The 27240-nt window shown below is 45.1% G+C and overlaps 1 protein-coding gene across 1 annotated transcript in view; it reads right to left on the reverse strand.

Annotated features, from left to right (window-relative positions):
- Positions 1-4262: 4262 nt before the first annotated feature.
- CXXC4 (CXXC finger protein 4) overlaps positions 4263-27240 on the reverse strand; it is a 105045-nt gene continuing 82067 nt past the window's right edge. Inside the window, exon 2 of the mRNA XM_087737836.1 lies at positions 4263-4374. Within this exon, the coding sequence (XP_087593962.1) occupies positions 4345-4374 (30 nt within the window). The 3' untranslated portion in view covers positions 4263-4344. The remainder of the gene's footprint in view (positions 4375-27240) is intronic.

Below are 27240 nucleotides of genomic sequence, written 5' to 3' on the forward strand. Positions count from 1 at the left end.
GTAAGACCTGAGAGCAATATTAAGTGTTTTTTACCTATGTTGGTTTTTGGACAAGATGTTAAGCTCCTAGCTAGAGAGTGTAAAGAGGGCCTGGGAAAATTGAAAAATAGATTATGTTAATTGATTGTGGCTAAAGATGAAAGCTGTCTTTAGGATCTACCATTTCTTTGGGATACTGCAGAACCTTACATCTTCAACAGACACTGTAACCACCGTGCAGCAAAAATGTACGTTCTGCCATTTAAAAACTGCTTTCCGGGGGGGGTGGGGTGGGGAATGTCTGACCTGTTCACAGAAATGGAGATGATTGAGAGTTTGCCCGTACTCGTGCAGAAGGATGCCAACCTCAGCAGCAATTTGCTTTTTTTTTCTTATGATCAGTCAGAAACCCCCTGAAGTTCACCATCTAACAGTTTGGATGGGGAAGGAATTTTGTAGCACCTGTCTCGCAAAAAAATCTGCTGGTCATCTGACTCTTCCTGTGGGCAGGTGTGTGATGACTAACAGGTCTAAAAGAGACTAAGAGGTGGAGCAGAAAGCCACTGAAAGGGAATGCTTTTTTACTTCAATAAGTTTACAAAATCAGTAATTGCTGGCAGGGGCTCAGAAACTGCATGCCCAGTCAAGAGATGCAGTGATTCTGCACTTTGCCAAAATTGCATTTTCTCAAAAGTTCTTCTGCAGCAACAAAAATGTAGTAATTTTTCCACAGGTGCTGGAGCTGATGGGATGGAGTCTACCCAGCCTTCTCCCTTGTTGAAGGCCAGCATTTTTCCAATGAATATACTGAAGTGGTATCAGCATAATGCTTTTTAATTTTATTTTTTTTTAATATCCTATTAAACCAGCAAAACTAACCTGATCCAACTCCAGCATAGGGCACACTTGTTCTGGTATAAAACATCTTCTGGGGGTTAGTGTATGTTGTTTGGAAAGAGGTTTAAATTGTGCAGATAAGAGCCACTGGAACTGGGGCTGTTATGTCTGTGTCATAGGTACTGTTAACTATGGTCCAGTTTTGCAGATGGACAAGATACTAAACTGAAGAAGCCTGGGACAACTGGGCTGTGGAGCCTTCCTCTTTCCTTTTTCTTCCCTTTTTTCCCTTCCTGTTTTCTTTCAGTAACCCATGCAGATGTGCCAGGAGGCCACTTCTTCACTCGGCATTGCTGGTGTGATAGCTGGAGCTGGCAAACTGCACTGACACTGGCTCCATCTCTCTGTTCCTTTCCCCTCAAAATTGTTACCTTCCAAATTGCAGTCCGAGCTTGCCCATCCTATTACTTGATAAAGCCCTCAGGAAGCTGCTGCATTTGAAAATGCTCTGTTAGACCTGGTTTACTCAAACCCTGTGTATAAGTTGCTAGTATATGTCTAGATCTTCAACTCAAAATAGATCCGCTGAAGTTAGTGGAGCTGCTCCAATTCACCCCAACTGTAGGTCTGATCCATCTTTTCTCATTTGGTTCTTTAACCAGCCCCTTTTTCTTGTTCCAACTTCTTTTCTCATCTACATTTACCAGTCTAGTATTTTGAATTTTTCTGCAGTCTGGTTTCATTTACTGTTAAAAATGCATCTCCGGTATCAGGCACATCATTTTCTAAGCCTCCATCATGCCAAGAGAGTTAGTAAAACATCAGTTTTTCACTTCAGTTCCCAACCCATATGTTTTCAAGTAGCACTAGGGAAACATTTTTTAAAGGACAGACTCCAGAGATGTCTTCTAATATCATCAGCAATGATAATCAAAAGCTGCTTCTGCAGAAGCCTGCGGGATTATCAGTCTCTCAAAAGGAAATTCAGCAGCTTTTCTTGCAGTAACATTTATTCTCCACCCTTCCACCTCAAGCTATCGTGCACCTCAAGGTGGTGACACCCTGGACAACTCTGTTTCCATATGCACTTCCTATTTAAGTGTCAGGAGGGACCCCTAATCCAGGATCAGAACCTCTCCGGGCTTTCTAAGGGAAATGTAACTCAAATGCTAATAACAGTTCATCATAGTTCATAGATGATGCAAGTTATGCCTCATTTACAGTTGCAAAACACCTCTGAGGAAGTAGTTTTTTTTTTTTTTTTCCTTTTCAAATTTAGACATAATTTCAGCTAGTCATGACATCAGTGTTAGGACTGAGACTTCTCCATAAAGGAACGCCTTGCTAATTTCAAGCTGTTTATGGCTGGACTTGATGATCTTAAAGGTCTTTTCCAACCTAAATGATTCTATGATTCTATGTTTTGGCTAATTCTATGTTTGGCTATGTCAGGCCCAGAGGTAATACAGCCTGTTCCTGGCCTGTGACTGGCAGCGTGCTGATGTTCATTAATGTCCACATGATGATCATCATTTCTGCAAACCTTCCTGCTAGTGACCTCTTTGACAAGGAGAGTAACACAGAGGGCCGGGATGGCCCTATTAAAAAGTTCAACCAAATACCCTCCAGAATTGCTTTATCATCAGTAATCTCATTATTTTGCACTCTTTGCCATTTCTCACTATTTCTTTTCCTACTCTCCCTCCAAATCTGTCTTGTCAAAATGGTCTGCTTCCCTTTATTCTTCCTCTTCTTCAATTCCCCAGACGACGTCTTCAAGACTTACCACCCCGTGCCCCATCCTTCCCCACGGGGTGGAATTAGTTCAGCATCGCCTGGGCCGTGAGGGTGTATCTGGCTGTGGAGCCCAGCAGAGCCCCGCTGACTCCTGGAAGAGTCTTGGATGACGGGTCCTTTCACGCAAATCTAGAGACAGTTGTCGCCTGCCTTGGCTTGTGCTTACCTCTTCTCAGGCAAACCCCTGGGCGTAATTTATTGGCAATGGAAAAAATTCAGCTCCACTGAGTTTCTGTAGGGTCGAGAATATAAGCCCTTGCTTGGCCATGAGGGCAGCAATATAGTGAAAAGCAACAGCAACCAACCTCTGCAACCCTTCGCGGCCAGCCTTGCTCTCCTTAAACTTTCAGAAGAGGGGTTTGCGGTTGTCTTCAGCACCCCCGCAAAGAGCCTGGGTGAGGCGGGGGAGCGGGCTGGGGCCGGGGGCTGCGCAGGGCTGTGACGGGGAGAGGCGTGCGCGGCACAGAAGCGGCTAAGGCAGGCAGAGGGGATCTGACCGCAGCCCAGACTGCGACAAGAGAAATTGAAATGTAAATTCTGCACCCCGGCAATAAATTTCACAGCAGCCTAATTTTCCTAGGAATGACGCCTTGGGCAGAGCCTGTGTGGCCCAGAAAGGAGCAGGTTTTAAATTTTCTAGAATTCCCTAATCCGCTTTATCAGCCGCTTCTCCCTAAACTGCTGCTTCTCCCTGAGAGATTTAAAGCCGTAGTGGCTTCTTCAAGGCCTCTTGCTGATTATTATGTTTATTCTCATCCAGTCAAGACAGAGAAACATTAGCATGTGATTTACAGCGTGGGACCAATCGCAGATACCAGCACTCAATATTTGAAATTCAAGCAGTATCTACTTGCAGCAAACTGGTCAGGATCAATCTAGAGATAAAGAGGAGGGCCAGCCTTTTCAGAAGGCAGTAGAGATTCATCGTCGAGGTCTGTCAGTCTTAGCCTGTCAAGCAAGATGCTGTGCATCGCTCCTAGGAACCAATGCATGCAATGGCGCTCACACGGTATTAATACATGCCCCTGTGCTGGGTTTAATTCCTTTCTTTTGGCTAGTTTTTTTTTTTTTTTTTTTTTTGCAACCATCCGCTTTCCCTCTCATGTTTCAAGTCTTTGTATATATCTGTCAAGCAAGCAGTGGATTCAGGACAGGTTTTCATGCCAAGGCATTCCTTTACCTAATGAAAACAAGTGAATAAAACATAAGAGAAGTACCTTTAAATTAAAAATAGAGACCAAAAAAACCTGAAGAAAACCAATATCTTAAGGGAAACATTTTTTTTCCTAGAAAAATGCCAACTGAATGGATGAATCTTTATTTATTTCTTCTAATTTAGGTATGCACTTATAATTATACCCTAATTAAATAAGGGAAAAGGACCATGTGTGGCAGATGAGAAATATATGCACATGTGAAGAGTCAAGAAAATCCAGATAAACTTCTGATGGCATGACATACTCACGGAGAGTAGTCACTTTTCAAAACTAAAATTTTCTCCCAAAGGCCTCCAGTTTGTATTATTGATGACATTTTTCCTAGCCTGCATTACCATTTCCATCTGAGGGGAAAAAAGACAAAAACTTTTCTCAAGTTTGAAAGGACAAAGTGGTCTCCGAGTCACAAACATCAAACACTCTTGCACAAACCTTTGAACGGATTTCAGCGGCGGGGTTTTGTAAATGGATAGAGCAAGCGGCACTCCTGGCCTGAGACCCTGTGCTGGCGGGCTCAGAGATGAGGAACAGCCAAGTGGCAAACCTGGGCGGGGAGGAAAAAGGCATGGAAAAGGCACTTCACTATGGCACACTGCAACAGCAGCCCCACGCAACGGGGCCCCTTCCAGCCTCCGGGACACCAGTCCCATTTCACAGGAGCTTCGGTGAAGTGAGTACATTTGGACCCTGATTTAAGTCATGGGTAACGCTGACTGCTAGGAGCTAATTTAAGCCTATACCAAAGAGTTGCAAGGAGCTGGGGCCATTAGAGTAGTTTCAATCTGTTCCTCCAGGTTTCTGCTGGCTGCATGGAGCTTTGGATGCCATATCCTAAACGTCTGCCACCGACTAGCTGTCCCTCTTCTCTGTTTAACACGAATATCCTGTAATTGGAGTGTCAAGCTTCTTGCTGCCACCACTGAGGAGGAGGATACGGAGGAGGAACCAGCAGAAATCCGTCTTTGCCATAATGAATGCATGCAGTTCAGACCAGATTGGGCTGTTCAGATGTTTTATTCCTCCTTTTCATCTCCTTTGTGGAGGCTCAAGCAGTACCAGAACACAGAGATTTCCTTTTAGGGCTTCAAACCCATCAAAGATCCGCCGGGTCCACTGTGAGGGGGGACAGACAGGGAAGCTTTTTTGATGCATCTTTGTAATCTCTGTGCTGCTGGTGCTTTTTGCATATCTTGTCGGCTGTCGGCGTGGGGGCATCTGGCGGAAGCTCCCTACGGGAAGTGGGGGCCGGGGAGCCAGGCCAGGATGCCGTGCCGCTTTGGTGAGGCAGGGCACCCGCCGGTTTGCTCAGAGCGGGTGACAAATAGCTGGTTTTACTGTAGTCTCTGGTGCCTAATTGTACAAGGTGGCACAAACTTAGATGCAGTGCCGCCGCAATGAGGCACAGAAAGCACAAGCAGGCGTTTTCTGTGATGTCGTTAACTCATTTACAGAGCTGTTTTTAGGGGCCTGGGCAGTAACTGCCACCGCCTGTACTCCATATGGCCTCTGGCATTTCCCTGCTGTTTCATGGCTATAGATGAGATCTGTGGTATCCTAAGACCCTGGGCTTTTTTGCCCCCAAGCTGCTGCTAGCAACAGTTAGGATCCCTAAAGGAGCAATAAGTTAGTGCAGAAAAAGCCCTAGTGGCAACTACCTACTTTCGCTGTCAGAAGAGAGGAGTGCAAGGGCTATCGGCTGGGTCAGAGCACCCAGTACGTCCCACTGCCACTGCCCTGGCATCACTTCAGTGATGCACGCAGCTACACTGCACTGAGGTGGTACTCCTCTGGCCGGTCTTAGTGTCATAGTGGGTGCCCACCTGCTCTGTTTGTTCTGTTTGCTTGCCGTCCTGATGGATGGAAATCCAAGCTTTCTTTGTCACCTTACTCCATTCACTTTAATCTAAAAAGGTACCTGTAACTACAGCTGTCTGTGCCTTCGCAAGCCAGCCTGACCGCTCTTCCCATGGTGAATACCATCTACTCACTGACTAGCAACAGGAGTTTTTAATACTGTTTTGTTGCCTTCCTTAGGAAGATCTGAAAGTGAATAAATCACACACGTGTCCCACTGCTAAAGCTATCGATCAGATGTGTAAAAATTGGACACTCACAGAGGTGTGGAGAGATCTGCATCTGTTTTCTAGGATCACACTTTCTTTTTTTCTTAAATGCAAGGTTTACAATTCTTGCCTGGGAACCCATTTTAGTACCTCGTATTGCTGAAGTCAAAATTAATGCTCAGAATGACCATCAAGTTAACATTGACCTTTTTCCCGCAGTTGTTCTTATCAGGCCTATAAAAATGGGTTAATATCCTCTCATCACTGGTTATATGGAATTTCCTACACCTATTTAAATAAATCTGACTTTTACAAACAAAGAGCAAACTCAAGAATAGACTGTAGTTACCTTGGAGAGATATTCCGGACCTAGCTGAAAAAATACAGGAGTCATTTGTAGTCAGAAATACAAGTTAAGATCAGAACATTTGATTTTTTTTTTAATACATAGCTAAATAAGATTTCCCACAGGCTTGAACAAATCATCACTAAATCCACATTTCAATAGAGAACAGGCAAACTGGACTGGATAACTCTTATGCAGTCTGGAGTACTTTACATCTCCTATTCATCTATTCACTTTTTCACACTGTTGCCCAGAATATGTTAGAATTCATGCATTGGGGTCCAAAAATAGCTTAGGAAAGAGTACTAGATAAAAAAGTACTTCCCTGAAAAGCAAGATTTAAAAAATATATTCCGTAAAAATTATTCTCTGTAGATGCTCCAGAACTTATTAAGCTAGTGGTGTCTAGGTTAAAAATAAACCATTGAAAGACAGCTTTTATTTGCAACTTGGAGGAGGACTAGCTCTCTTTTTGCATTTAGCTAGTGCTGGTACGCATAAATTATTTTGTGTATTACTTAATCGCTGAAGGTTTGTACATAATCACATTGCAGTTCAAGCCTCTATCCTATGCTAAGGAATTCCTTAACTAAAGGCCTAAGTGAAGATGTCTTTCTGGTTTCTGCAGGAATCTGAATTGAAACAGATGTTACAGGCATTTCTGACCACAGCAAAGCTCAGAAAATAGCCACCGATAGCCTTGGCCTTGTACAGATGACCCTATTTGAACTACGATTACCTCTCCAAAATTCACCCAGATTGTATTGGCAACCAGCATGAAGTATGAGCCCAGCCTGCCTGAAGGACTAATAACTTCGCCATGAAGATTGGCTTCACGTGCCATGTTACTCAAGTCTGCCTTGGAGGTAAGAACGAGCAGTAATTTCCACAGGGAGTCAGAAAATGAATACAGTCCTGAAATGCATGTCAAATTGCCTTTGCATTTAGTTGCCTACCAACATGCTAGTTATAAGATGGTGACAGCACTGAAAGTTTTTGTGTTGACTTGACTTCTTCATCCACAGGGAAGAATGATGCTACATAGGTGATGAAAGGCACCCGAGTCCTCTCCTGAAATGACAAAGGACTGGAGAGCACTGTGGTGCCTTCTCACATTTACTTTGAGCTTTACTCTATGTCTCCACTCATCCTACCTCACGAGCATCCCAACTCTGCCTGTGCCACTGAAGGAGCAGGTTGTATTGCGCCAGTGCTGGGTAACGCTGTCCATCCATGTGATTAAACCCCTGTGCTGGTGGGCAGGGGTTGTACCAATAGCCTTCGCAAGAGATGGTAAAAGCCATAGTAACAAAGTCAGGGCACATGCATGATAATAATTAGCATTTATTTCCATATCTATTTGCAAGGTTCTGTTTACTGAAGTTCAACCACAGCCTTGTCCTCCCTCACATGCTCTTTCTCTCTTGCTTTCTTCCCACCCCTCTGCTTTTGGTTATTCAGACTCCTACAGGCGACCACAGAGGAAACACAGGGTGCTTGCAGGATCTGCTGGGTGAATGGTGAACCCCAAGCAAACACACTGTTTATTCAGAAATATTTCAGGCTGTTTTCAGGAGCCAAGAGAATACTGATTTCTGATCGTGCTTCCCTCTTAAAGGGGAGCATGCAATTCGCAGCGGTAACTTTCCATTTCAATGGCTACTGAAAGAAATCTGTTTTGGGAATTGCCTTTCCTTATTTGTGTAAAAATCCTTTTATGCCATTTAGACACTTTGCAAAGAGAAACAAGATCTAGGGGCTTGTCGAGGCACAGTTTTCACTACCCAGTAGAGTTAGTCTCATTAAAATGGGCCTCGTCTCCTCGCTGCTCCTGCACATACTGTCAGTTTATCACAGATCATCTGACATCTCTAAAATGGAAAGCATGACGTAAAGCAGGAAAAAGAGCCCAAGACTGAAAAAACCCGAAACAAAAATTACAAAGACTTTGGAGAAACAGCTTGCAGAAAAAGATGCCTGTATACAAACTTGTCAAGTCTTCAGGGTGCCTATGTGCCAGCCACAGGGAACAATAAGTGTTTAGGGCTGTGCTCTCTGCCTTTACCCAGCTCTGCAAGGAGCGGTGCACACTCCTGGAGCCATGCACACAGGCACAACCTTCTTAGGAAAACCCTTCCCAAAAAAACACTGCAGGGACGCCTCCCTGCCTCCACCCCGCAGCCCTAAGAGTGCCGATACAGCCAGGAGGGGCTGCGGCTGGCGGGGGCTGTCTGCCCACCCTCCTGGCCAGGCCCCTCACCAAGACAAGGCAGGCCAGTTTGGGGCTTTCAGGCAGTTCTCGAAGGTGGTGGGCCTGAATATTGGTTTACCCTTGAGTTTTGGGCTGGGAGCTAGGAAACAGCAGAAGCACCTGGATGAAAGAAGACAAAAAAAAAAAAAAGCCCTCTGAGACCTCCTCCAGGTCAACGAGGAGTGCAAATCCTGCGCTCCGCCTGACAAAAGGCAACAACTGGAAAATTACCAGGGGACAGAGGGAAGACTGAGAAACCCCCAGGACGTGGAGCAGTGTGGCTGTGGGAAGCACGAGGGCGAGGGCAGTCAGGGGGAACCACCATGCCTGCTGGGGAAATAAAATCCCCTTTGCCCCTCACATGGGCTGGGGTGCAACAGCTCCCGGCAAAGAGCTGCTGCCGCCTTTTCTCCCGAAGCGGGAGGGCAAAGCCCCAACAGCAGATGCTGCAGCGCTTAAGTGGGCCCAGCGAGGGGAGTCCTCGGTTGATGGGCGAGGATGGCCACGCACTGCAGGGAGCTGCTGGCCCTCCAAGGTGGCCTCGCTGAGGATCACTCCCTCCCTTCCCGAGCATGGAAATGCCCCCAGAGGGAGCTTGCTGTGGGAGACGTAAATTCTCCTCTTGGTTTCTGCGTGACGGCAGTAAATTCTTTTATTGCTCCTTAAGCTGAGTTTTCCACGGTCAGTTTTCCTAGGAGACTATTTTTGCATGCATTTCCTTGTCGCCTGGACAAGACCAAGACAAATTTGAAGCCAGACCATTGCAATAACTCAGCTCCACACAAGAAGCCTGGTTCAGTAGTGGTGGGGGAAACAAACAGTCCGGGGATTGATGGGAAGAGAGATTTAAATGGTAAAGTAGAGTATCTTATGCTGGCTGGGGATTCAGTGGGTTTTCAATGTAAACTGACAAGAGACTGGAGGGCAGGCGAGGGAAATGGAGGCGACAGCAGGAAAAGAGGCTGTGGGACAAAGCGGTCCCTTTGTATACGTATAGGTATAGCTATATGTATATATGAACGTATGTTGAATATTTAGATTAAAACCCCCTCTTATCTAATATGTAAAATGCACAAGTGTTTAACTTGAACCCAAGACTTTACCTCCAACAGTCCCTCTGCTCGCCCAGATATGTTTGTCCCAGGCAGTCCAACTGGAAAAACAAGCAAACAAAAAAGACAACCAAACCCAAATCAGCAACAGCAGTACAGAAACAGAAAGGTTTTCTTATAAAGCGCCAGTCAAGAGCCCTCTAATTGAATTCATGGGGGTGTGGTGTGTGCTTCCCCTGGGGGATTTGCCTCATCCCCCCGCAGCAGCCTTTGACAGCGGGAAAGCAGTTTTCTGGCAGCAGCAGCGTGGCCCTGCCCGCGCTGACCCGCCGCCTCCCCATCAGCGGCGCCGTGCGCTGCCTTCACCGATGAAGCATCTAAACAGGGAGCTAAGGTGGATCTCAAAGAGAGAAAACCAGCCACAGTCAGAGGATGAACGCTGAACTAACAAAATCCACAGGTAAAACCCCGCGGGGAGGTGTTGATTTTGCTGCGTTTCCCGCACCGTACAGGTGACATCGGTTAACGCGTTAAAATGGCTCATGCGTCATTAAAGGAAAATGGGATTGAAATGAAGGATGAGGGATGCGGGAGGCAAGCCCTTTAAATTCCCAGCTGTAAATGCCAGGTTTGTGAATGAGCCGCTGCCGCCAGGTACTTTGGAGGAAAAGCCTAGCTAATAATTGGAGAAAATGGCATGGCACAAAACTCTCCGAGTGCTTGGCCTGGAGGTCGTGTGTCCATTAGAGGAAATCAGAAAGTCAAAACAGACACTGTGTAATTTCTCTGTACTTGCATTAACCATACCCCCAACACTCACAGTGTGGTTCACTTTAGTATAATAAAGCACTTTATTCCACCCCATCACAGCTAAGTGTCCTCATCAGACAGAGTATCACAGTGGCTAGAATTCACTTTTCCATTAAGGAGATCGTGCATACTGCTAAGACATTAGTCTATAGCTCCAGTAATGTTTTGATTATTTTTAAGCGGACATAACTTGCTGATAAACACCCACCTTCCAGCCCCAGAGGAACTTTTAATTTAGTAAAAAAACAAAAATCTTTTCTACTATTTGGCAACTTCCTTGGTAAAATATTTTGTCTAAATTGCAATCTGTTAATCCAGTTGTTTCACTGCACAGCAAATCATTCCTTTCCAGGCACCGGAACTGTTTGCCTTGTGATGTTTTATTGCATTAACTCTTTGGAGTCACTAAAATCAACAGAGCTGGCAAAGTGTGGGGCTCCCCTTTTTCGACCTGGAACAACTACCTGAAGGTTGAGCAAAGAAAAGTTTGAACAGGACTCTTCCCAGAGGTGGAGTGGGATAGGAGAAGAGGCAACGGATGCAAGTTGGCATGCAGGAAATTCAGATTAGATATTAGCAGAAAATTGTTTCACAAGAAGGGCAGTCAAAACACTGGAGCAGGAGCCCACAGAGGCTGCCGTTTCCATCCTCAGCAATATTCAGACCCTATCTGGACAAGGCTCTGCACAACCTGATTTAATTGGCGCTGCTTCACGCAGGGGTTGCCCTACATGACCCCAGAGGTGCCTCCCAGCCTAAATTATTCTACAATTCTGTGATCAGCACAGAGAACAAGAGAAGTGGGATGGCAGCGTAGGCAATCTTACAAGCTCTTCATATTCACCATATGCCAGAGCCATCCAAGACCAAGTTGGATCCCCAGACATCCTACACCAATAGCCTCTACCCAAGTGAATACCGATGCCTGGGAGCCACACCAGCTGCTGGGAGGGCAGCAAGGTAAGAGCATTCCTTCTCCATGTTCAGGAGCCTGGGAGGGCTGAGGGCTTTTTAAGCATTTGTTGTACACGTGGGCATTGTCACGTGCCCTTTGGAGCATTGTATGTGATGCCCTTCCAGGGTGACAGCAAGGGCTGTCTGGCTGAAAGGTCCTGAGGTTAGTGTCACAGAGCCAAATTGTGCTCTCAGGTTTGCTGCAACTGCTCTGAGGTTTGACTGGATTGGTATAGCCGAGACCACAATTAATAACGGAGATTTCTGCGGTTCATGTAACTGTTAAAAATTTGCTTGCCTTTTAATCCTTGAAGTCATTTTAATTCCTTGCTGACATATTTACATATTGGGGTTTTTTTATGTATCTATATCTATCTATCTATCTATCTATCTATCTATCTATATCTGTAAAAGCATTGAAACAATATACAGATGTCTGTTAATGTTATAATAATATAACATATCATGTTAATGTTATAAGATAAGCAAGAGCTACTCTGAGGCCACCTTAAGCCCTGCTGAAACTTAAATGCCAGATTGTTATTATGGCACATTTACTCTCACTTCTAGCTGCATTTTACTGTTTGGCTTCCTAAATCTCAGCAGGGAAAGGACAGCTTAGCTCCCTTGAAGACCATGCTGCTCTGAAATGATGACTGTTGCTGTGGGGGAAGGGGTTGCACTCTGCAACATGATTTGTAGGACCCTCTATAAATCATTTACCAGCATGCCTTCACTGCAAGCCACAGGCTTACAATTTGTGGAGCTTTGAGAAACGTAAGCAATAACAACACGCAAAGGACAAAAAAATGAAGGAAGAGACGGACATCTCTAAAACCCTTGCCTGGAAAAACAAAAGCCTTTATTTAAGTCATAAGGACAAGCACTGAAAGCATTTTAATGGGTGAGTGCCTTACTGCGCCACCACCACGAGTTATACAAATAGCTGCTTCGTGGCTTCAGAGGCAGACAGGGAGGGGGGCTTGGCCAGCCCTGCGAGAGCAGTGCCGCTGCGACCCTCATGTCTCCCTCTTGAAGTCCTTAATAAATCACCCTGCCATGCTCATAAAGTGGAGTTGAGCAGCAAAGCAAAGGCCTGAGCATGCAAGCCTGATTGGAAAAACAAGGGATTTTAAAAGGGAAGAGCAATACCTTCCATTTCTGTCACAGAACAACACCCATGCGTGGTTGCGGACAACACCAGAGCAACTGCTGGGGACCTAACGTGGAGGCATTAAATTTTTCTTACTGCTGGAGGAGCTTCCTGGCATCATCCTTATGCCAAATGGAAGTGCTGATACAGATTTTAAGTGATAATTAATGTCAGTCAGCATTATTATAAATAGAAACCCTGTCTCAAAAAATATTTTTCTTTTTGACGATGGATTTGGTGACACAGCGATCCTCCTTCCATTGTCAGGTGCTTCACTTAGTACCGTACAGCACGGTGATTAAAAAATAAGCACTCCACAATATCAGTAAAGATTGCATTAAGTGGGTGAAGAACTGAGGTATTTTTGAAGAGGATTCAAACAGAGATGTTTCCACTGCAGGTCAGAAGTGCCCGAGACATTGAAAACATTTTCCACCCAAGACTCTTCATGAAATCTAAAAGATGTGACAGGTAGCAACAGGTCTGTCACAAGGATGGAACCAACAACACCAAATACTCTGATGGAGCCGAGGGGTTCATTTTTTCCCATTTTATTGCCTGAAGGAGACAGGTCTGGGGGATTCGTTTTATGATCTTCCATGGACCACGGTTCCTTCCCAGGGCAAATCTGCTGTGGAGCTGGGACAGGAGGCACTAGATCAGCATCCTGTGTTAGGTGCTACCTGTATCTCTAAAAGTCCCTCAGAGAAACTGTAAACCATGTGGAAGATGGTGCAACATTTGGTAAGATAGGCTCACTCAAACAATTGCATCGAAATACAGGCAGGTGTAAAGGCTAGGGATGTGGAGTGGAAGCCACTCCTGGAAATGGGCAGCAGGGTAATCCCACAATAATGGCAAAGGGTCTAAGGTCATAGTGGACAAGCAACTGAACACAGGTTGCCAGGGCAAAGGCGCACTAAAAAGAGGTAAAATAATCCCTATATACAAAGAGGGGAATGCAAGCAGGTTCCGGCATGGGCTTTTTAGGTTGTATATAGTCTAGATGAGGCCAGTTCCTGACAACACTCAGCTCCAGAGTTCGTCTTTTTTAATAAGGGTGTAGCAAAATTGGTGACTGCACAGAAAAAAAAAAAACACAGCAAGTGCCACAAAAATGGTTTAAGAGCTGAAGAAAGTGCTTTAGAGTGAGAAATGTAGAGAGCACAATCTGTTTAGCTTATCAAAAAGAAGACCGAGAGGTGGCTTGATTACAGTGTACTATTACCTTCAAGAAACAGTGGGAACCGTGAAGTTCTTTAACATGGGAGATAACAAAACCCAGTAGCTGGAAGCTTGAGACAGACAAATCTGAGACGATAGGAAGGCATTTTTAAGAAAGGTGAAAAGCTCAGAACAAGGTATCGATGGAAGTAATGAATCCCCCACCTCTTAGTGTCTTCTGATCAGGATATACAGCTTCACCAAGCAGAAGTCATGTTTTTGTCAAACATGCCATTGCCATCTCCCTCATTTTCATGAAAGTCATCCTCTAGGATTTCTAATGGCTGAGACTCTATGTGGCAGTAAAGAGAAGGGAAAGACAGAAGAGCCCAGAAATTATTCCCCAGAATATTTTTAAATACCCAGTAATTATAGCAGATTTTAAATAATTGAAGAAAGTAGTTTGCACAAAACCTCTGATCCACGTTCTTTAGAAGAAACTCCTGGCTCACGAGCTTCTTTCTGTTCCTTGCAGAAAGGTTGGCAGAAACACACCAGCATTTAACAGTTTTTTCCCAGTGCTACAGCTATTGATGGCAAAGACTGAGAGATCGGAAATGCCCTAGGAAGGCTGTCAAGAGCCAGTGGGCACCAGGCAGTGACAGCAGACTTGCAAACCAAGAGCAACCTAACTAGAAGCATGGGTGGTAGCTACTCTGATCACCACCTGTACAGACCTTAGCCCAGGTAAGACTCAAGGGAACATTTTCTTCTGCATTTATGCCAGCGTTAATGCTACAAATTTTGTTTTCCCTTGTCCAAGATGTCCAAGATACAGAAACTGGTCCTGCCCATGGGATACAGGATTCTCTTTTCAAGAAATAATATCTAGAGGTTTATCAAAGGCATCAACAGTCAGTGGATTAAATGGGAGCTGTGGATGCTGGGTCATATTAACTTGCTCCCATTTGGGTGCCTGCTACTGATTTGGAAGTGCCTAAACTAAAGACACTAGAGACTGAAAATGTTGCTTAACTTCCCCTAGCTGTGCTTGATCTCCATGTCCCAGAGGAGTAAAGAAAGCAATAAAAACTAATACTGATCAGGAACTGCAACATGCCCCAAGTGACAATGCACAGGGAGCAAGCAAAACGGAGCAGGAAGCTGTTCCCCCAACACACCATAACAATGTCCGTATGCAAGATCATATTCTGCATCATTTTCAGAGAGATTATGGAATTTATTCAAAAGGTATAGCAGGAGCCACAGAGCGGTGGGTGGGAAAAACAGAGGAGAGACAAATTATAATGTAAACAGCTAGGGAAGAGATTGAGAAAAGTGCTGGAGCAGCGAACTAACACTCAGGGACACCCTGCCTCGTGTTCTGCAACAGGTGATGAACATTTGGGACTGAGGCATTTGAACTTCCTACTCAGATTCCTGCAGCCAGCCTGAGTTTGCTGACATGATTAAGGATTGACTGTGCCCATGTGAATTTAAATTGATTTCTCATTGCAGCATGAATCCCTCCCTCCCTCCCTGCAAGAGGAGGCACAGCAACTGAAGTCACCTTTACAAGTCATCCTGGCATGGGAGAAAGAAGCTTATGAGATAATAAGCAAATATTTTTTAATTAGGTGGTGAACTGAGGATTTCCCCTGTTTTCTGATCCAGATCCTTCCTGTTCAGCAGAAGAGACAGGAGAAGGAAGAGGCAGGACGGGGACGAGCTAGGAAAGTGCCACAGAGAACGGGATTTCCACCAAACGGCTTTGCTCCTGCTATGAGCCCTCATCTCCCACAGCTGGGTCTCCTTCTTGCTCTGGTACGCATGATTTTTGTTTTCCCCTGTCTCCTGCAATGAGTATTCATGTACAAATCCCATAGGCACAACTTTGGAGGCCTCCTAGTTTCCAAAGGGGAAGTAAACCAGGTGAACCGTGAATTCACTCTGTGGGTGCCAGGGGCTGTTTTCTGGCTGGTTTTCTTTTACTGTTAGCCTCTTTCAACCTTCTAATATCATTGATGCTTTAGTAAAGTGCCTCGAATCTGCAGACAACATCATTTGCTCAACTATCAGCATTCCCCATCAATAATGAAGCTAAAAACATAGCTTAATAGACAACAAGGCTACAGCAGCTGGCAGTGCTGCACAAATCTGGCACTCTTGCTGCTGAGTTTATTAGACATTTTATAGTCCTGGGAACTAAAGATAATGGATCCCGTTCCCATATGCTGCATCAACAAGAGCTGGGACCCCGTCGTGCCATTGATCTATGAGGCAGCAGTGAATACGACCCAGACACAAATACCAAAATGAATCAATCCTAAGCTGTTAAAGAGACACCACGAAGTACTTTCCAGTTTTCGGTTCTTGCTTTCTAATCTCCATTCCATGAAATACTCTCCCAAGGGCTCTTAAATACAACAATTTGCCACAGACTTTGGGATCAAGTTGAGAGGAATTGCCCCTGCGGATCAGCGAACAGAGCTGAAATTTAGAGCCCATTAACCCTTAGTAGGCACTTGCGAACTCCACCCATTCCCCTATGCAGCAAAACCCTTTTTGGGGTTACTTTCATTTTTAAAAAGTGCTGCGTGATTATGTTCATACTGGTTTCCAAAGCAATGTTCACTGTACGGTTCATAAAGTTATTGTCAGATGACTGGAAAACAAACTTTGATTTGTTTCTAAGTACAGAAAACTGTAAGTATCTGCAGCCCAGAGAATAACTTATACCTATAAAAAAAAAAAAAAAGAAAGAGGCTTTAGTCTGAACCTGACCGACAGTGAGTCCTACTCAGGTGCTAACATTCGCTGTTTCAGAAACTATGACACCCTCCGATTTTAGCATATGAAGGTACTATGGTTGCTGCAGTCTCAAATCAATTTCTATTGAATCTACATCAATGTGCTCTATTTTAGCCATTTAAAATACATCATACTCAATACCAACAAATCGTTTTAAAGCAAGCACTCAAAGAAAAGAAAAAACTTTAAAATAGCAGCCTCCAGACTGGCACCTACAAACATAAAACAAAAACAAGAGAAAAATGCCATGACATAAAATCAGTTTTCAAAACAAGGAGAGACTGCCTAGCTACGTACACAAAATGAAAGTTTTGCCAAGACATTATCGGATGAAATAGTTTGGAGAGCTCCTACTCAAATGCAGAGTTATGAAAAGCAAAGACAATCAGCTCGCTCCTCCTGATTACGGATGCCAAGTGGATCTGATGACGGCCTCAGGCACTTTCATGGCTCCATATGCCCAAAATCTTTGCAAAATCACATCAAGTGGCATTTGGTATTTAACCTTGCTGTGCCCTTATGGCAAGAAATAACACTACTTTTACTCCGCAAAATCGTGAGGGCTTTTCAGTAATTAATGTCAAGTAAATAACTCAAAAAGCTGGATAGAGAACTAAAAAAGAGACTAATGCATTCATTAGTGTAATTCACTGACGAAAAACCTCCACTGGTAAATTACTTTCTCCTATATGTATCTGTATGGACAGGCGAATAATGAGTCTCTCAGATTTATGGAGCATCTCTCACCTGGGAGAAGACCCAGTTGCTTTGCACCTTGAATCATTCTGGTCATTTGGAGAGTGAAACACAACAGCTGTTTAAAAACACACCCAAGTTTACAACCTGAGGTAGAAGCAATGTAATTATTTTGAGAGGAGTTAGGCTGCTAATGTTAGGATGTGGATTTACGAGATGAGTTACTCAATGACTCTATGAAATCCAGACTTAGCTTGCAGGAGCAAAGCAGAAAACCTCTACCCACCCACATAAACTCACTGGGCGCATGGAAGGACTTGAGCTTTGCATGATTCATTACTCACATGGCAGACATTTCACCAGTGCTAATCAAGAAAAATGCATTTTGGTGTTCAGTACTAAAGAAAGCTTAATAGGAAAGCAGTCTGTTAGGATGCTCCTTGGTAGGTGTATTTAGGTGTTTGACCTGTTGACTCAAAAGAATACAAATAAAAACTAATTTAGGTGCAAGGGGAATAATACAAAGATTGGTTTTGGTAAAATTCTGTTGTCCCCGAGAGAAATCACCTGAGGATGCCAGTATAAGATGAGGATTTGATGAAAGTGTTCAAGAGAAGTTAGCACACTTCTGATTGAAGTCTCTAACAGAGTCGAGACTGTGATTGACATATGCAATATGTTATATAAAAAGCTCAAAGGGTCACTGTCAAGGTTAAAAAGAGCCTGAAATGATTTTGTTACCCTTTTACTAGGCTCTCTCCGTGGCTTATTTGAAATTCATTCTTTTTAATATTTTTCTAAAAGAGTTTTCTTTTTAAACAATAATTTTAAACATGGCAATTATCTAAATACCTGAGGCCCAAAACACTACTTCGATCACACAATTGTACCGCACACCCAAACACATAAATGCAGTCATAAATATACACCTTAATTATAGGCTAGCCGCGTCACGAAACGCGTGCCAAAGAGGGAAGTGAGCATCGCACTGCACAGCCTGGTGACTAAGGTGAAGGGCATCGGATGAGCAGAGTTTTAGCCCTAACTCTGCCGCTCACACGTGGCTGTCGACCAGCTGACCTGAGGATTCGGCACTCGTTACTGCCACGTGCTGGGGTTGGAGGGGTTTGGGTTTGCGTGTGAACGATGCCCATGGCAGAGGGTGCAACGTGCAGAGACAGGTACGGGCTGCAGCCCAGAAAGGGACAATTGGAGAAAAATCATGACATGCTGGGAACTGCAATAACACTTGGGTTCAAATACCACTAAAATAAAAAGCTTCACTAAGCCCAGACAAGAGATCTAGTCTGGATCCTGCAAAACAAACATTTTTGAAAGATTTGAGAGATTTCCATGGAATTGTTTTCCTGCTGGGTTTTCCTTTGACCCTGTCCTGGCCCCACAAGGAGCGGGCAAGCCAGTGGGCCACCCATCCTCACGATCATGTCTCCTGTGGCCCCAGTGCACAGCCCTCCTTCCTCATGCCTTCGTCCTGGTTCAGTCCCCCAGTCGTTCTTCATTTAAGTGAATGATTTAATCTTAACAACTCACTAGCTCAGTGACTCCTAACCAGTGCAACGAGCTCCAAATCCCTCCCTGCTGGTACTTGCTGCCTCGAAGGCAAAGCAATAAAACACAGCGTCACTGGCTCGGTATCCCCCTTTTACCTAGGCAGGTTTAACCTCTCTCCTCTGCTCAGCAGGGCTTCCCAGCTGCTGAAACCTCTTCCCAGCCCCCTCGCCCAGCTGAGCAGGCAGCTAGGTGCACGGGACCAAGCTGGATGTCTGCCCTTTCGCCCGCTCCTGCCAGAAAATTGTGCTGCACCTCGGGAGCCTCGCGCCGGCGTTCGGCCCCTGCCCACCCGCAGAGACCTGCTGGCCCCTGCGCTGCCCCAGAAGGGCAAAGGGTGAAATAAGACACTGTTAACAAGAGACAGCACGCCACGGAGCGGAGGGCTGGTGGAGCCTGGGCAGCTATGGGGGGACGGATCCTGGCTGTGGAGGCAATGGAGCTGCTAAGACCAGGCTGCGCCTCATCAGCACAGGTTAGCCCACAGCAGTTCCATCCCCATTCCCATGCTGAGCTGTGCAAGCCACGAATTAAACCTAGGAAATAATTAAATATCATCTACTTTAACAGCCACTAGCAGGAAAATAAATAAGACATCCTAACAGAGGAAGATAGAGTAATTTCACGTTTTTTAGGGAAAAGGGAATTTGAAACAAACATCTTTTTTTTTCCTGCAGAAAGAGAAACTCTACTGCCTGTCAAAGCGGGACCGTAGCGACACTGAGGGCTCTGTGCAAAATTCTTCTGTTTGCTTCTGCATTTGATTAGCTGCCTGTGTTATGTGTTTTAATTTCCTGCTGTTGAAGCACATTGCTGTCATGGTGATAGATGCTATAGAAATGAGTAAAATAAATAAATAAAAGTTCAGAACACTTTTGACCAAGTCTGTGCTAATTAAGCGCATAAGACAAACAGACGAATGTTTTCTGGGATTTGTGTCAACCGTATCCAGATTCCTCCCCTGCTTCTCAGATATCAGCGAAACCCTTTCTAGAAATGGAAATAAAGAAAGGCAGCAGATGGGGCTGGGAATACTCCGAGTAAGATGTCTCTATTCAGAGCCAGATATTAGCGGCAAACCATCCAGTTAACAGGCACTGTGAAGCAGCGAATATTTAATGTGATGGTAGTAGAAGAGCCAGGAAGATGATATTGCAAAATGACTGGTGAAGGGCTAACCAGAAACCATTCAGAGCCTGCGTGGGTGAGCCGCTCCACCTGCGATGGGAAAAGCTGATCTAGCAGGAATAGGTGGAAGTGGGAGGGGAAAGAGAAGGGGGCTATCTGTCACACTGGACAGGGCAGAAACATGGGAGGACAGAGACAAATCTTGTTAACATAGTTTGTAACATCAAAACAAATGGTGCAGTAACATTCAGCTCTACTTCTGGACTTTTTTAAAGAAATGAAAATAGCAATAATCGTAATCAGCACAGGGTTCAACCAAAAGCATCCTAAGAGTTTTAGAGGCATAAAACGAAGACTGCCTGTACTTTCAAAGTGAGGAAAGGACTTCTCTGATTGACAGTGGAAAAGAAATACATAAAAATAGCTCCTTTCCAAAACCAAAGAGGAGTTATTATTTCTTGCAGAGCTTCTACCACAAGCCATCATCATCCCCTCCTGGCTGGCTTTCCTGTAGAGATTCAAAGCTAAAACACATATCCTCAAGCCATGTAATATCGCTGCTATTGCACTGTCTATGCAGTTCTGATCAAATTTTTTTTTGATCAGAAAATTAATCTTAGCTGGAAATAGGAAACTAAAGGGATATTTACTGGACACAGTCAATATTAAATTATTAGACATTTAGTAATTTTTTCCAGGATACCATCATTTCTCAGAGAAATACAATCCCAATTTAGGCTATAAGTGTAAATTCTAATCTCAGTAATAACATCTCCCATCATATTGCACTGTCACCTGCATATACTTTGCGATGCAAATTGCCCCCAGTACAGCCTTCCTTTAAGCTAACACCACGAAACGGATGTCTACAGCCTGAAATCACATGGCATGCATTTTTGGCCTTGCACAATCTAACCTGTAGACTTTGACCTTAATGGCATAACTGTCCACCATAGTAACTGAACCTCTGCTGTTAAAAAAGCCTTGCTGAGAATTTATACCTTTACAGAACAGGGAAGTTTTATCAGTGCTGCTTTTATTACAGGGAGGTACTGAACAGTCAATATTGGCTGCGTTTTTTATTCAGATGGCTGTAGTCTGTACCTAGGGAGGTGTGCAGCAGAAACAAGGCTAACAGAGGAGCAAGCGGAATGCTGAAGAGGACCGGCACAAATGCGTAGCTATGCAGTAAGGGCTGCAAGTGAAGAAGCACAAAGTAAGATCTTGGGATTCAAGGGACCCTGTAATACCCAGTCATTCAAGGATGGACCAACCATCCTATCTGGGGACCTGTTGGTCAACACGGTAACTGTGGTATCGGTGTTCCAGATCTCACACATGTTCTACCAAATTCACCTCTCCTTGACAGAGTGTTTTGGTCTCTGCCAAAGCAGAAAAGTCACCCCCCAAATCCCATCCAGGTGTCACTGGATGATTTGTCAAAAGCAGTCACAAGTTATGCAAGGACCAGCATCTCCCGCGGCCAGCTCCAGCTGATTGCCTGTGCCACTTCGGCCGCAGGACGAACAAAGCTTCAGCCACAAAAATCCTGTCCTCTCTCTCTGCAGCCTGCAGCACCCAGGCCTGGCCGTCACTGGCTGCCGGTCACTGCCATCACCAGCCACAGACCCTGCTTTGCCCAGGGGGAGTTCGCCGTTTGCTGCATCATTGTGTTTGGATGTGCCACATCTCCTCCTTGCCAAAGGCGGTGCAACGGCACAGGAGGGCAGGAGTGGCTGTCAGGGCAGCAAGGAACTGCTGAGGAAGGCAAAAAGCGACAGCCAGAGCCTATGGAAAGCTGTAAGGAGCCGGGGGGAAAGGCGGAGGACAAGGCGTGCAGGCCAGTACAGTCTCCTGTCATTTCATACAGAGACAGCCCTGCCTGCTGTAAACTCAGGCTGAAAGCTGGCCACGCTCAAAAAGACCTACGAGAACAAATTGGACAGCTGCGGGGAAAAACACATTTCGCTGCGGATGCATTGCTATGAAAATAGCCTAACCTGCTGACTGGACAGCCTGCAAGTATCTAACTAACGCAGCAGGCTGAGCGCCAAAGGTGTCAATTTGCCGTGGCACAATGCATGTACGCAGCTACTGGCGGGGAAAGCATACGTGAGTGGGAGAGGTTAAGTCCATCACCGCATCCATAGCAAAGTTCAGGAGGAGACAGTTTAACACTATCTATCTAGGAGGTTATGGAATAAGCAATTCGGATTGCTCACCCATGTGCCTTTTCCAGTAGACTAAAGGGTTTGGGGGGGGGGGGGCAGGTGGTGCCTGCTGGTGGATAATGGAGACCCAGGGGTGCCACGGCCAAAGTGGCAAAGGAGCACCTTGCTTGAGGTGGGCTGCAACGCAAGGTCCACGCCAGCCCACGCTGCCTGGCTGAGAGTGGGGGGCACGCGGCTGAGCGAGGAGCAGCCCACTGGGCAGCGGGAACCACCTTCAGAGCTGGTTGGCTGCTCCCAGCATTGTTCAGAGCAAGTTTTGAGCTTCACCAAATTCTGCCTTAAGCCCACGTTCAGAGTACCAGTCCCAGGCTGGGCTGAGCCCCATGTCTGTGGCCCCTGCAATGGGGCTGGGGCAGCATGGACCCTAGAGGGTGGCAAGCCTCTTCGGAATACCTGGACATCCTTCCTCTTGTCACGTGCTAATGGCACACGATTGCACTTGAAGGCTCCGACAAGACAAAATCGTCCCTTTACTAGTCGGTAACACTGCTTTTGCTGAGATGCAAAGGAACAGGGCTGCCATGGTGCTGTCCTGCAAACACCGCTCTGCAAATTCAACTTCTGAGCGTCCTGGTCTGCATTTTCTCCTGGGTTTAGGTGCAGATGCAGAAGGTTTTGGGGAGTTTTCTTCAAGGCCACATATATCATCCATCCTGTAAATGATTGCAGTGGCACCAGCTCCTGTCCTTGACTGTGCTTCTTTGTCAAGCGCGGCAGCGATAGCAATCACTCCAGTGTTTTGCAAACCTGAAGATCACTATTGCCAATCTTTGTATAAACAAGAACTAATTAATCTTCACCACATCTCTGTGAAGAAGGTAAGTATTATCATTTATTATCTTTCCTGTTTTACAAACACAAACTGAGATGGCAAAACAAAAAATGATTCGCTGAGGGCCAGGCAAGATAACATGTGGGCAGCAAATATAGGTTTGCTCATTGGTAAAAGGCAGACTGTAAGATTCCCAGGCTTTACCTTAATGCCAATAATGAAGAATAGCTATCCGAATAAATAGATTGTGGTTCTATGAAATGGAGGCTTTCCACTCTGAAAATAAGTAGAACAGCAGCCAGAATATTTTACTAATTTTATTACAAAAGAAATACAAAGATGAAGGGCCCAAATTTTGAAACAGAGCAGCAGCTGCACACATTTGGTTTTCATTTTTAAGAAGAGCACAGATCCCATTTAGGCTTCAAAGTGTCTGCTCTGTCAAAAGGTCCACTGACATATTGAACCTCTTGACATTTTGATTTTTAATTTACCCTGAAATATTGCGAAGGGATCAGTTAAGTGCTGAACTTCATTTTTCTTTTAGTCTGCTGCAGTCAAATGGCGTGGAGCTGTATCTTTAAAATCTTGCCCCATTTTGCATGTAGTAGGGACATGGAAAATTGGCTTTCTATGAGTGCAAAGGCAAGAAAGGATGTAGAAAGCTAGCTGAAAAAGAGCTGAAAATTGCCTGCTTCACTGTAGCTTTGTCTCTGTAAGATACTCCTTGTCTGCAGACATAGTAGTTGCTTCCTACCACGTATTAGTAATTACACTGGCCATTTTAAGAAACTAGTTATGAGTGTGGATTATTTTCATGTGTGGTCAAATGATGAATAATGATTTAGTATTCCTGTGCCACATTCTTGCAAAGCACTTTAAACTGATTTGAGTATATGAGCCTAATCTTCTAAAAAATCTTAACTGAGCAAGAAGTAGCTGAAATTATCCTGAAAAAAAGCACTCAGGTGGCATGTCATTTCTTAGCTGTACAAGGTGAGAAGGGGAAAGGCAAGGCAGTGGTAAAAACAAGGGAAGAATTTCCTGGGAACGAGCTCACGGTACATCCACAGGGAAATCCCTTGGGGCCTTCAGGCAGGTAAATAACTAGCATTAAACTGTCCTGCAGCTCTTCCGCTCACTTATCTTATTTTTTTCCTTTCTTTCGTTCTTTGTTATGGAGAACCTTCACACAGTGCAGTGCCCTGAATTTATTCATTCTTTATTTGATTTGATAAATGCCTTTTCCATATTTTTTTCTCTAAATTCTGGGCACCAGTTGCTAGCATCCTAAAGTTTTCTCCTATGAAACATCGTAGTCAAAGACTAGTCTGAGAAAGCTACCTCTTTTCTGGATGGCCAGAGCACCCAGGCAACCAGCTCAAAGACAGATTCAGGCATTAGCGAAGCAGGAATAAAAGCAGGGGTAAAAGGGAGACCTTCCTCCTCCTGTATCTATATTGGCCACATAGAAATGGCCCAAGTAAAGAAATTACTCCAGTGCCTAAAATGAGGAGACCACTGAAAGTCAGAGCACATTTCCCCGTGGTGCCATGTTTCCTTGCAGCCCGATCTGAGGAGGATCGGTGCAGCCTTTGCCATCGCAGCTGCCTGGGCATACAAAGAGCAACTTGTCTTTACTCATCTAAGAGGAGAGTTTAAGGATTGAGAAACTTGCTTCCTGGTGAGCAAGCCAGAGGCAAAGCAAGACACCATGTGTGGTACTCGCAGTCACCTGGTCTTCTATTTTTCAATGTGGGAGGGGAGGAGGACTGCGTGGTTACGTGTTTCTGTGGCAGAAAAGATGGTGCTGTAGTGGGGAACACCACTGTCCAAGGGAGGAGGGTACTGGAAAACACCTGAGGGTGTCGGGTTTTGGGATGAAGACTCGGGAAGATCATAAGGTTGAAGGAAAAGATGATAGAAGGGGTAGATGATTTTGCCGTAGACCTTAAATAGCCTGGACATCTCTTCAGCTGCTTCTACATATATTTGTCAGAGACCAGCGCCCCAGGAGGGGTGACTGACCAAATGCCAGGCAATTTAGTGTACAAAGATCAGAAAAGACAAATGTGCACATACCAGCAAGATCAGGCGTAGCACGCTCCCATGGATGGGAGTCTAGGGGCAGGGAGCCTACGTGTGCCAAGGCACGAAGTGAGAAGCAAAACCAGGGGGCTTAGAGCAAGGCAGTGACACATCGCCCTGCTCGGAAAGCAAAGAGGGGAGCGAGGGACTGCTCGCTGTACGGCAATGTCTGCCCCACAGGGGACACAGTACAGTTTACAGAAAAACAAAGAAAGGGTTGTCAGATGACCTGGAGGCATTTCATTGCTTCTGGAAGAAGTCATTAAGCACATTAGTTAAAACAGAGTTTGCCCTGTTGAAAAAGCAGGCGGTTCATAGCCAGACTGCTGTTGGGGAGTGCGTGACGAAGCTGTTCGCCCAGGACAGGTCCGTCATTAACCCGGAGAGGCCACCAACACCTACCTTGGGAATTGGGTTCAGGGAGACCTTCTCGCAGAGACAAACCCACCAGCTACCAAGGCAAGGGGCTGCCCCAGGGCTCCAAGCTGGCAGATGCCTCCTCACCATTTAATTACAGGATGGGAGCATCAAAAAGGCACAGCTGAAGAAGCAGAGTTTTCCTGGTTTCCTTTCCATTCGTTTAGTTAAACAGGTGCCAGGTTTGCCAGCAGACCATCTTATTGAAGTTTAGGACAGATTTGTATTGATCTGAAGTCAGAACATTGCTCAACTAAGTGAACCTGCAATAAACTAATTTTATGCCAATTTAAGCCTGTACAAAAAAATCTTGCAGTGGTTAAAATGAATTGGCATTTAAACAAAGTAAACTTAATTTGATAAAACTTCAGTGAGAAGATGAGGCTACTCATCCTGTAGCCCTGCAAGAGCATTTGAGAGAGTTATTCATATAATTTTTGTTGCACAGAAAAAAAGCCTGGATTTGAATCTATACAGCAACATCAAATAGAAAGGGGTTTATGAACAGATTTTTTTTTTAAAACCTGATTACAATTTAAAGGCCTAGTTCTAATTCTTTGACTAAAATAATTTTCTATTATAGTATAATTCACTATTCAAAAAGAGTAAGGTAGCAGATAGTGTCTAAAGCCAAGACAAATCTACAAGATGGCATGTAAAATAACTGTAATTAAACAATCAAATGTAGCAATTAAACATGAATGATTCTTTATTAGGCTGAATGAGGATGCCAAACAAGACTCCACAGGTGGCGAGTTTATTCCCCCATGCTCGTCGGTATTTTCATTAGCAGCTCTTGGCATAGTCAGACATGCAAATGTGTCCGTGCCTTTAAGAGCAAGCCCCTATTTAGGTACCATTCAAACCAAAGAGGATATGCAAATATCGAGAAGGACAGGATTAAAGTATAACGTGGCGTTTGGGAGATAAATTGAAGAAATGTACTGAGATTCAACAAAATCAATGTTTTGCACATAGAATAATGAAATGCAGCACTGTAGCATGGCAATAGAAAACGCTGGGAGTGTTGTTTCGCTATAGGATCTAGAGGTCACCGTTAAAACCCTAAAAGCAATGCAAGCCAGCAGCGCTGCTCTTTGACTGATGCAACATCCAACCGGCCGAGATGGGCTTTGCTGGGCGCCACAGCCGCGACCAGGCGGCAGCGCTTTCTGAAGCGCGTGAACTCTCTTTGCAGACGTTGCCATTTCGAAGCCAACTTCTCTGCCAGCAGCCGGAGGCGGCAAGTTTTTCACAGCCATCGTTGCCTTGCAGCCCTGCCACACCAGAAGCACACCAGGGAGGCATTGGCGCAGCTGCCAGGTTTGCCTGGGCTGGCATCCAACGTGGCCAGCGTCCCCCTGGCAGGAGCAGGGCCACCAGCTCCTCCTGGAGCCACCCACTGCCCCGAGCCTTTTTAGGGCAGGGGCTCCCCAGGGATTTTTCCCAGGTTACAATACTTTCCGCATCGCTCTCTGAAGCCAAGGGCTGCCTGAAGGCAGGGGCTGGACTCTGCCTGCAAAGCGGTATCTGCCTTTGCAGGAACTCGTAAAAATGACTTGCAGCTGAAGGGACAGCCAGTCCAACCCTACATCAACCTGTGCTCAGGAGAAGGCTGGATTTGCATGCTGCCAGCTGGACAAGGTGCCCCAGCAATAAAACAGTTAATAGCAGAGCTGTGGGAAAACCAGGTGAGATAATTATGCTAATTATGCTGCTCTCCTTCAGCAACAGAGGCAATGGCACACTGCATTTGGTGCGGGGCATGGTTTTTTTTTAAAGATTAATTGGGAAGAGCTCACAGGAAAGAAACAAAAGTGATAAAGGATTTGGAAAATAAGACCTGTGAGAGAACGGCATGTTCAGACTGGAGAAGAGAGGGCTGAAGGGACACATAACTGTCTA

This window comes from Nipponia nippon, unplaced genomic scaffold (assembly GCF_047370975.1).
Source record: "Nipponia nippon isolate SJK-2023a ecotype South Korea unplaced genomic scaffold, ASM4737097v1 scaffold_6, whole genome shotgun sequence".
NCBI lineage: Eukaryota > Metazoa > Chordata > Aves > Pelecaniformes > Threskiornithidae > Nipponia > Nipponia nippon.